The 12,271-nt window shown below is 40.8% G+C and overlaps 1 protein-coding gene across 7 annotated transcripts in view; it reads right to left on the bottom strand.

Moving 5' to 3' along the window:
- KCNC2 (potassium voltage-gated channel subfamily C member 2) overlaps positions 1–12,065 on the bottom strand; it is a 157,231-nt gene extending 145,166 nt beyond the window's left edge. For all 7 annotated transcript variants that reach the window (XM_054988896.1, XM_054988899.1, XM_054988902.1 and 4 more), the window contains exon 1: positions 11,340–12,065. In XM_054988896.1, coding sequence (XP_054844871.1) covers positions 11,340–12,065 — 726 coding nt within the window. The remainder of the gene's footprint in view (positions 1–11,339) is intronic.
- Positions 12,066–12,271: the final 206 nt, after the last annotated feature.

Raw genomic sequence — 12,271 nt, 5'->3', positions numbered from 1 at the left:
GCTTCTGAAGAGTTTTCAAGAGCAGCCACACAGAGAGCTCATTGCAGTAATCTAAGGCTTTTCCCAGCCTCAATACCTCCTCAAAGCAGTTAAATCACCGCAACTGTCATGCCCCAACTGCTCTCTGTCCCTCATTCATTACACCCGGTGTAAAAAATAGATACAGGCAGTGCAATCCTAAGCAGAGTTACTCCACTCTAAGCTCATTGATTTCAATTGGTTTAAACCGGAGTAACTCTGTTTAGGATTGCACCACTAGTTTATCTTCCTAATAGTCCAGAATTCAAAAGTCTCCAGAATCTGGGGCGACAACAATCAAGATCAAGAAGCAAAACCTTTTTCTAAACTCAGGAAACAATCCCCTGGCTCAAATAAGGCATTTAATATTTTGGATAACTGAAAAATCCCATCCTAAGACCTTCCTCTGAATAGCTTAAGGGCAACAGAATCCTGCACTGGTGTATCTGGAAGATATGTTGTTGTCAAGGAGTGCTATCACATTGACTTCAGGATGGTATAATTTCAATGCCAGCATATAAATGGATTGCATCAGGGCCATACGGGAGAAGAAGGCTTAGTCAGCATCCTAAGCACATACACTAGACTTGATCCAATATCCAAGCCCAGTATCAGAATAATATTATGGCAGCAACAACTCTGGCATAACTTTTAACTCTCAGAAAATACAAAGAACTCTTCCACTGAATCTAAGTCTTCCTTATAAACCAACAGAAAAGATCATTCTAATGAATGCCACTAAGTATTAAATGTTTCATTATACAAAGTCAGTACATTTTTATTGACTTTCCTCTGAACAATAGATGTATGCCACTTGCTTTCCTAAAGGAAACCTCCTAATAAAACATTAAAAAGTAAAGTGAGCATTTAAGATATAGGGCAAGTTATAAAAGCTAGTGCTTACTGAAATGTGCCAGAATTATTCATTTTATAACTATACAACTTCTTAGAAACCAATGCTAAACCAACTGATTTACCAAAAATCAAATATAGCCATTCAGCCCCAATAAATCTATGGCCAAGCTAGATGTGGTCATACATCAAGGTAAGGGAATTATTCTTAGTAGAGAAAGCACATAGGTGACCTGCAATATTAAACCAAATTACAACAAGAACTGGTAGGATAACAACCCATTTCAAGAAAAGCAAAGTGAAGAATGTTTTTTGTGCCCTGTATAATATCTGAATTGTGACCACATTGATTGCGATGGTGAAGCTGCAGCTAAAAACACGCCCCTTTGGGCAACAGACATGTGCAGACCTGCCTGCTTGTAACTGTTTTGATAACATCTTTTTACTCCCAATTATTACTCCGATTTGCCAGAACTCTTGCACTAATGCTGGCAAGTTAAGACAGACAAACTGCCCTCTGGGGTCCAGGAAAGGAGCCAACAATAGCATTGCCTCCCTCCCTCCCCTTGGCATCCACTGATTTACTTTGCATGTCACAGCTGCACAATACAGGAAGAGCAATAATGCAGAATCATTAGTAGCTGTGTACCAACAAGGACAGAGTTAGGTCCCAGCCCTTTGGATCAATGCTCAATCCCTTATTACAGGTAGTGAATCAGACTATTCATCAGAGAAGACAGATCAAGATACTAATTCTTTATGTTAAAGGAATGTTAAAACAAGACATTCTAGCAATAAACACGAAAGTAAAATTTGACCCTTGATGCCAAAGAAATCAAAATATAAATACCACAAGATTAATAGTATAAGAGAATAAAAGCAGATAATCCAATACCTTGTTGTCATGACTTAGTGACATGGCATCTCTAGCCAAATCAATGAATGCCAGCTGGCTTTGTCTTACTGTTAAATTGAGCCTCACTATACCTTTCTTCTTTCCTTGTTGTAGAAAAGTAGAAAGTTTCTGCTATCCATGATTAAACTTCTTTTTTTTAATCAGAGACAGTTGCTGAATTTAAAATTTAATTTTATCTATCATGTTTTATACCTTCTTACCCAATAAAACTCAGGTCTTCCCTCCTCATTCTTAATCTGTAAGATAAATTAGGCTGAAAAATAGTGACTGGCTCAAGATAACTCAGTGAGCTTCATGGCTGCAAGGAGGCTAGAACCAAGATCTCCTCTGTCCTAGTTCAACATGGTAGCAGCAATGGCACACAAACAAATGAAATAGTGTGATAGACATAAAGGGGTTAGGGAAATGCTGTTTCCACTGTGAAATGAAGGGAAGGTACAAGGCATTACAGCTATATTGCAGTTTTGCAGCCAGTTTTACTTTACTGTGAAAGAAGCAATTTAGTTCAGAGTGATTAGTAAAAAATCTCTTCTTTGACTGATGGAGCAAAATAAAAGACTTCTATCTTACACTGTCAAAGTTCTGCAATCTGCACCACACTACTTAAATTTTACAGAGGCCACCTTCATCTGGACAGTGCATTTCCCAACAGTTTATTGGTGACTTTCAACGTTCCACATATCTAGTAGCTTTTCCCTAGGAACTTTTACCATTTACTATGTTTTAAATTGACCCTATGATAATTGTCAAAACAAATGTGTCTCAATTTAATGACTTACTCTATGGGATCAATGGCACTACTTTTTATGCTTTAAGAAATGAATTAATTTCCTCATGATCATAACCTGTATTTTGATGCCCTCTCAAAACACATACATAGCAATGAAGCAGTGACACAGGAAGGAAGGTACTGCTTCCACTAAACCATGAAGGGAAGGCACAAGGCCACACTGGAGGCAGCGTGTGCTTAGAGTTGGTGCCCGTAAGAAATGCTTTAAGAAATGAATTAATTTCCTCATGATCATAACCTGTATTTTGATGCCCTCTCAAAACACATACATAGCAATGAAGCAGTGACACAGGAAGGAAGGTACTGCTTCCACTAAACCATGAAGGGAAGGCACAAGGCCACACTGGAGGCAGCGTGTGCTTAGAGTTGGTGCCCGTAAGTACATGGCTGGTGAATGGCAAGAAGTGCCTAGTGCCAGCTCAGCTGTATGGTTCTGATTTCAGCCATCACCTGCATTTACCACTGTCTTGTGCCTCCTACTAAGGGAATACAGACTTCCACCAGCCACTTGTAAATTGTGTAGGTTTCTTATCCAAGTCTTGCTGCCTCACCTGTTGCCAATGCACCAATGGCACATTATTAAACAAAATGATACCAAAATTTATTCAAGCATAAGGTTTTGTCATTTAGAGCTCACTTCATCATGTGCATTTTGTACATTCATTAAGTTATTTAGTTCATAAAAGAAAAGTGAAGGGAGAGATATTACAAAGAGAGGTCATGTAAGACCCAATATAGAGTAGGCAGTACACTCAGAGTAGGTGACATGACATTTACAAGTGAAAGAAGACAGCATCCCCTTATCCAAGACCATCTACAGTTTTATGCCAGAGCTCAATTAAGAAGTTTTGCCTTGTTAGAAAAAGGACAACTCTTAATTACACTATATCTTCACATTTGTTCTTCATCACATAAAATTTTTACATATCTATTCCGCAACAAATGAGGAAAAGTAGTTCCTGGACACCTTCTTCAGTTCACATGAGTACCTTTTGCTGAGCATAGTTATATCTGATTCTAGAGTTTATCAAAAAATCCGCATAATGGACCCAGAGGCAGGCTGTGGGTATTTTTGTATAAGCCTGAATGCAGGTCCTTTGCAGGTCCCCTTCTTGTATCTATCTTATTAGAAAACAGAAATAACTCCACTCTGAGCAGCAACATTGGCTTAAAGACCTCACCATACTTATAGCCATACAGAAGAATGGATTATGGGTTTGGGGTTCAAACTCAAGAGTCAAGTAGAAGCATCAGGCAGGCTGATCAAAATTTTCTTAGATAAAGTATAATTTTGCTGTAACAGGGATCTCCCAAGTGTTCTCACATCGTAGGTGGATACCGTAGGAAAAATAATTAGAAAATCTCAAAAAGTTTCCAATATTAATTTTTAAAAGCTAAGAGTAGGCTTGTATGATTGGAGTGGAATCCCTACTGACTGGAGAAGGCAGTGTCTGTGATAAAAACAGACAGTGAATTAACCTGCCAGCATGAAAACTAAATGCACAGAGGCATCAGGGAGCATCTCAGACATTCTTAAGGTAGGAATGAAGGGGAAGAAGTATAACTGTGTAGGTGAGCGATTTGGATATCACACTTATGAGCTACTATCAAATAGCTCTCCAAAACAAGATACTGTTTTGAATTTCTGCACTGTATTTTTGTGAATTTGGCTTTTATGTTTTCTATACCCTGACTTTCCACTCCCAAATTATTTCAACACAATAAAAGTGTTGTACACTTTGACCTCTGAAATTCCATTATGCTATTAGTGGTATGCTTCAGATGACTGTGTTCAAGCGGTTCCAAGCACGACTAATAGCCTCCACCTTACGCTCTGGCCATAATGTGAGATTCTTTGATAAAATGGCATCCACTCACAAATTTTGAAAAGTACCCAGACACATAGGCTCAAAATATGTTTTCATAGTTGCTGATACATCAAGCTGTAGGAAAGGGCACCAACTGCTATCCTTCAGACCAGCAAGTATTTTGTATATTAGAATCTAAGCAGAAACATGTGTAAATAACAGTGTAAGGTTTGGGGGAAAGGGTAAGTTTAGTATAAAGGTTCTATTGAGTACATTCCTTCCACATTTATTACAATATTAAATATACACATACATGACCTTTGTTATCTAGTTGTGAAAAAAAAGGAATGATTGTTCTAAAACATTACTTCCAATATTCTGGTTATTAAGGTTGGAACAACATTTCAAAATTCAAGGATCGTGTGTTACATTTATAGGCATCTGAATGCCAAAGTCCATGGAAGTCTTCCAGCCCTTCTCATTATCTTTCTTTTGCTCTATCCTATTATAAGAAGACAATGCAACACTGAGATCTCTGGCAACAGAGTTCTTCCTGATGGCTTTATTCTATTTAACCTTCATTTCACAGAGAACCTATTCCTAAATAGGTCTTAGTATTTTATTTTAAAATATTTAATCATAAGCAAGTGTTAAAATATGAGATTAGTCTTTCTGTTTAACCATAGAAGAACATAATGTTGTCTCCAAGACATTCCCAATGAAAAGGAAGCCCACACTCTATTTATCAGACGCTGCATATGTGAGCATTACAATTCACAGTCAACTTCTGCTCCCAGCTACATTAATGTAAATTATGGCCAAATCATGACTTTGAGGTGTTCCTTTGGATTAATTCACTGTATCTGAATTTGGACATACAGATGTATTTTCATCTGCAATCATCATTAGAAACAATAGCACTGGTAATCTGAATTATGTTAATACCAAAGCAATGGAGAAATTTATTTTAAGATTAATAAATGGCAGTGGTAATGTTTTCAATGAAAACAAGAAGCCAGAAGCTGACCTGTTTCCATGGAAACAAGGAGAGCTGTAGACAGAGCAGCTCTAGAGGAAAAAAAATGCTGGGCAGGAAGAAATATCTCTTATTTTACCTTTTTCACACATCAATTCAAGCAATCCAAGTATTAGAATGACTAAGTCAATTTTTCTTGTATTCCTAACGTATTAAGCAACAAGTGTCAGCCAGCTCTCTACCTGCCTTTCTCTCCCGCTACTGCACCAGCATTCTAACATGCAACTAGTATAACCCTCTGAAGAATTATTCACTTTACCCTTAGAAATCATGGGTAAACACAGAATAAAATTATTAGCAAAAGTGATATATTATACAGCTAGTTGTTAAAGTTTTCTTCTTACTGCCCTATAAAGCAATCATTTGCAAATACTACATCATGGCTTTTCATTGATAGCATATTCTGAATAAGTAACGCAGGCTTCTCTTATTATAATGGCAAAGAAGTTCTCCTTGTTTACTTCCTTATGGCACATTCATAACAGTTTTCTCAGAAAATATCTTATTGTGAACACAGTAAGTCAGGGCATGATCCACTTGCAGTGACTGTAGGATTCTTACACAGCCATTTTTCCTCTCATCCTGCCACCTACATGCACATCCAGGCAACAAATCAGGATGGTAAAAGGACAGGATGTATGGATATGTCTTCTCAGTATCATTCAGCCAGAGCAAAGACTTGCAATGCATTTCCTGGAAGACAGTCAATAACAATCTCAGACATTAAATACAAAAATACAGTTTTATTTAAAAATGATATTTCTGATACTAGTATTACATTTAAAAGTAGCAGTGAGAATGGTTTTTGCTAACCATAGGAAGTCAAAGACAAGCCCTTTGAAACGAGATAGCTTTTATATCATACAAAGGCTGATTTCATGTGTCTCTGCACATATGCAAGTACCCTGACCTAGATAGCCCAAGCAAGCCTTATCTTGTCAGATCTTGAAAGCTAAGCAGGACCAGCCTTCATTAATAACTGGATGGGAGTCCTCCCAAGAAGACCAAGGTTGTAGAGGCCAGCAATGGCAAACTACCTCAGTTAGAAAACTCCAGCAGAGGTTGCGATAAGTCAGATATGACTTGATGACATTTTCTACCACCACAACTGCATTTGGAAGCTAGAAACAATGGAGTCCAGGGACAAAGAAGGGGTATCAGGCTGTTTTTATTATTCCATCTGATATCTTCATCAATGAAAGTTGGATGCTAGAGAGGCAACTTTCAGGAATCCAAGTAGAATGGAGGATTTGTGCATCTGCTTCCTGCACTTTTGATGGTCTCTTCAACAGCATTTGAAAATAGGTGGGGGGAGACTCTCAGTCAAGGCTAGATCTAGACATCAGAGAGGGATACCTGTTGCTTCAGTGTTGTTTGAGACAGCTATCCTGAAACATCATATAGTCAATCAGAAGTCCAAATACTGAGATAGCTTGATTAAATGTTTGCACATTTGTTGCTAAGTTGCTGTCTATACTCAAAATACTTTCAATTATATATGATATAAACATATTTAACAAGAAAACCACATGAAGAAACCACAAACAATTTGGTAATGTTGAAAAACTAGAGAATTCAAAAATAGGATACCTCCAGAAATGATACTTAATTACAGCATTAACCAATTATGGAAGGTATCTAGGCAACTTTTGTGAAACTTATTAGAATATTTATAATCCACCTTTCAATTTAAAAATAGTCAAAATTACATACAAAATATTTTAAAATAGGTAGCAGCCATAAAAATGTACACACAGCTGGAACAAGCTTCAGCTACAAAAGGCCTTCCAGAATAACATATGAAAGTAATTCTCTCAATGACTAAGGGGGGGGGACATGATAGAGGTTTATAAAATTATGCATGGAGTAGATAAAGTGGATACAAAGAAGTTCTAGTGTCAGGGTGAGAGAGAGAACAGGATTTAGGGGGACCCAATTAAGTTGATAGGCAATAGATTCAAGATGGACAATAGGAAACGCTTAATGAGTAATTAAATTACCGAATTTACTTACAGTTGACATAATAATGGACACAAGCATAGGTGGCTTTAAAAGGGGATTAGACAGATTCATAAAGGATAAATCCATCAGTGGCTACTAGCCATAATGATTAAACGGAACTTCCACATTCGGAGGCAGGAAACCTCTGGATACCAGTGCTAGGAGAAGGCCTTGACCTCTGTGATCTGTTTGTTGGCCCTTCCAGGGCAACTGGTTGGCCACTGTGTGGAACAGGATTCTAGAATAGATTATGCACAACTGGTCTGATTCAGCAGATTTCTTCTTATGATAAAAAAAGCAATAAAGTGACTTCCAGTGGGTCTAAAACTAGCAATTATGCAATTTGTTTTTGCCAGAAGCTTGCCACATTTCCTCCATACCCACTAAGATCGTTGAACCACTGGGTCTGTTTTCATAAATTAATCCCTAAAGACCTTGCACATTGTGACACAGATATCATTTTAATGGGTTTCTACCTACACAATAAACCTTTAAGATTAGCATTCAGTCTCTACATCCATGTTTAAAAAATCAGCAATGACAAAACACTTTAGATGCAACGATCCTCAAGGTCATGTATTGTTTCCTCCTTTTCTCCTTGCATGCCAATTTCTTACCCACCATCCTGAATTAGGCACATCACTGCTTGCTATTATGTAAGCAACAGCAAACTATAACTTGTAATTGCCCTCCAAATCAGAACTGAACACCATGGATTGAAGCTGGTTCCCAATTCTGGTTTAGAACAGCCCACTGCACACCCCTAATTTCCCAAACCATGGTTTGGAAAATCAGGCACTTGATGCATTAACCAAGCTATGGAGTCTATAACTGTCTATTATACATGTTATCATTCTATGACATTTGTATGATATAATTAATCAAATGTGTCAACAGTCAGGAATTTGTTGGCTGCAGATTTCTCTTACATCTTGTTAGATCCTCATTAGCTAATTTATTTCAGTGACTACCTGTTCCTATCAAGAAATGCTTTCTCTGATTACAGAATAGAAAATTAGTAAGTTTGATGCTGAATCACAACACAGAAGTTATAGTATAAAAACATTCTATTTACCTTTTAGATGGTATATGTGTACACTGCACAGGTATTAACTGAGAGAAGGCATTATCAACTGACTTTTAGAGAAGAAAGAATACTTCTTCTAAGCCAGCACTCATAAATAAATAAATCACCCATAGTTTTTTTAGTTCTATTAAAATATTTTTTAAAAAACTGCTGCTCCGTTAATTAGGTGATATTTTAATCAAATATTTTAATGTAGAACATTGCAGACTTGCCCAGCCACTAACTGAGCTTGCATCAAGTGTTTTTAATCACATGTTACTTTAAAAGTAGTATTTGTTTCAAGTGTGCTTTGCTGGACCACAACAAGCATGGCTTGACTTAGTCATTCCATTACCTACTGGGCTGTGTCCATGAAGATAGTGATGACTTGAGAACATCTGCATTCTTACCCCACAGTGGACTACCAGAAACATGGAAAGTAACCATAACAATGCCACCAGTCATCCAAATGGTATGATGCAGATATGGGTACTTCCCATGTACTTTAGCAGACCCCTCAAAAGAAGAGCTTTTACCTTCTGTCCCCTGCTCCCGGAAATGCTCTTGTGATTCTTATATGAAAATGCCAACAACCTAGGCTACAACTGCATCAAACAGAAAGTAAGGAGATCAAAGGATATATCTAGATTGAAATGAGAAACTTAAATGCAAGTCTAAAGACATTCAAAAAAAAAAAAAGAAAAGACAAAAGTCCCATCAGAATATCTTAATACAATTCCATGTTCCTTTGGTTTTATATTCCATCCAAAATTCTATCACAAATCACCATGAGAAATCAAAGACTATTCAGAGAATGAGAGAAAAATCATGATCAATCTTCTGTCACACTTACTACATTAACCTTGAATCACCTTCACTTATTTCCTGTTAATGGATCCCAAACAGATACCCAAACAGGAGACTTTAAAGAAAAGATACATATGGATGTAGGTGACAAGTTCTCTGGCCCTTACAAATACAGAGAGATACTATTGTAAATAGACAATAAAAATAGAAATATGCATGCTTCTGTAAAAATCCCAGCTCAGCATGGACAAGACTGTCACTGTGTATCAGCCTCAGTTTCCTACCTAAAAAACAGATATAGCAGGACAACTGTAGGAGCATGAACAAGTCAAATATGATAAAGCATGAAGAAATCATCAAAATAAAACACATGAAAGTGACCCAGTTTGCAAACTCACTACATTAACATAATAAGCTCAGACAGTTAATCTTTATTGTGTAAACCAAGTTTCTAAACAGTATTTATGGCAAAGGAAAATCCAGCACTGTATCCAGGATGTTCCCAAGGCATTTTCTGATGGCTCTTAAGTTTGGAGATTGGCATGTTGTTCCTCGCTTTGCACGGCTCCACCCAGACTAAGGACCAAAGCAAGATCAGTGCAGGCTCTATAATCCACATTGCCAGCTCTTTGCTTCAAATGCCAGGGCAGCTTTACAGAAAAGGTACCTGCTTTTTCATAGAACTTTCCCCATGTTCCTCGTATGTGCTAAAGTACCCAACTTCATCCATGCAACTTTCTGGATCATAGAAAACTTGGGTTGGCTTTAGACATGAGCTTACAAGCTGAAGTCCACAGTTCTATATGCATGTTGATTCTACATAGCTGCTTTTCAGAGTTGCGCTACCTTAAATTGGACACCTGATATGGGCATTCGTATCCATGACGGAGAACACCACATATACCATTTAAAAAAAAAAACAGATTTAGCCACGATATGGACACATCCAGCTAATATTATCTTTGATGAAAAGGTTTGTAGAAAACCTATTCTGATTAATTTTTTCAAAGATAATGTCCAAGACAGCTAATCCAGAAACCAGTGTACCAAATCTAGAGATGCATGAAAAGAAGCGAAGATTAGTCACTGGGGCTACTGAGGTTACTAAGGCCTGCTATTAGAGGGATTTGGTTAGAATTGTTCTGTTGTGCTGGAAACCTGTCTTCTGGTCTCCCTACTTATTGAGTCAATCAACTGGTACTAGAGCCTTCCACACTTTTCATTCGAAAGCATCAATAAGTAGTTTTAGAGGGGTGAATAGCAAGCTCAGCTTGGATTTGCACTTCATGGCAGTTACATCAAGGCTGAAACAAATGAAGCACTGACATGTGCTTGGTCCATCCACATATAGCATTAACATGTCAGTAGCACACCTACCCAAGCCAGTTGCATGTGAGACATGACACTGACAAACCAAAGGTGCCCTTCCTTAAGCCTCTCTTGTTTGATCTGGGACACACTGAAGTGCTTGACAAAGATAGTACAGTTTAGAGAAGACACTGTGCAACCACAGCGTCCTATGCTTTTGCCTCAACCAGCGCCACATTTAACTCAAGCCATCACACATGGCAAGGGCCTTTGAACATCACAGGTTGACACAGGTTAGCACTTTATCCATGAGATGAGTCACATCCATTTTAGTAGCCCCATCTCTCAAGCATGGGTCACCCATATGAGAAATAACTCATTTTACATGATTATTGGGAAGGACCAAGAACCTGAGCAAACCAGCTCAGGCAGCTCCTGGAGCTACATGAGGAGAAGGCAGGAGAAACAAGCCTGGAGGCTCATCCCAGGGCAGGAAGTCACAAGGAAGCTCATACCATCTACTCCTGGGAAGCAACTGAGGGCCTGAGGCTTCTCTCTCCGGGATCTTCTTACGTTTTCAATTGTGAACCACCTTGCTTCCCTTGACAGTCAAGGTGTCAATCCTGCCAATAAATTGCATTTAATACATTTTCTGCCCTTCCCACCACAGCGGCCCTTTTCGGAGGCGCCACCCAGAGCGAGAGGGCCTCTGCCCCGCCGGGTCTCCCCCATCTTACCCTGGCGGCGCGGGAAGAGTAGGGGTCCTCGAACAGCGCCCACATGCGCGGCTGCAGCCTCTTCCACCGCCCGCCGTGGCCGTCGAGGGGGGAGCCGTTGGCAGAGGACGAGGCGGAGGCGCCCACCGCGCCCACGTCCTCGATGCCCAGGCGCTTGGCGGCCATCTCGTCGTCGTCGGGGTCGGCGGGCGGCTCGCCGGTGATGAGGTCGGGCGCCTCGAAGATGTCGAGTGCCTCCTCGGCGTCGCGGTGCTGCCTGTAGGTCATCCAGCAGCAGGGCTCCACGTCGGTCTCGTCGATGCCCCAGAAGGCCAGCTCCTCCTCGAAGAGCGGCCCGCACACGTCGGCGGGGCAGTGCAGCTTGCCGGTGCGGTAGTAGTTGAGCACGTAGGCGAAGACACCCGGGTGCCGGTCGAAGAAGAACTCGCAGCAGGCGCCGCCATCGCCGCGCGGGCTCCAGCCGCTCCCGCCCACGCCGTCCAGCAGGCCGCCGCCGGGGTTGGCTCCGGCGGCGGGGCCCGGGTTGGGGGCGGGCAGCGGCGGCAGCGGGGCGGGCAGCGGCGGCGGCGGTTCCTCTCCGCCGCCGCCAGGGGACTCGCCCTGCGACTGGCAGGCGAGCAGAGCCAGGCGGGTGCCCGGCAGGGTCTTCAGGGTGCTTCGGTAGGTTTCATGCCTGGTGCCCCCGACGTTGAGGATCACCCTCTCGTTATCCTCGAGCTTCCCCATCTCTGTGGCTCAGACATGACTGGAGGGGAAGAGACACAACAAGCAACGGGCCCGGGGTTATTTTTAGGCGGCCTGGCTGGGGGCAAAACACCGCGGGCCGGGCGAGCGGGAGGGGAAGGGAGCCGGCTGCCGCCGCGTGACAACCGGGAAGGGACGGGGAGGAAACTGCCCGCCCTCGGTGAGCGCCCAGGGCATCCGACGGGAAA

This window comes from Eublepharis macularius, chromosome 9 (assembly GCF_028583425.1).
Source record: "Eublepharis macularius isolate TG4126 chromosome 9, MPM_Emac_v1.0, whole genome shotgun sequence".
NCBI classification, from domain to species: Eukaryota; Metazoa; Chordata; class Lepidosauria; order Squamata; family Eublepharidae; genus Eublepharis; species Eublepharis macularius.
The sequence above is the reverse complement of the archived record's forward strand: the minus strand, read 5'-3'. Positions and strand labels throughout refer to the sequence as shown.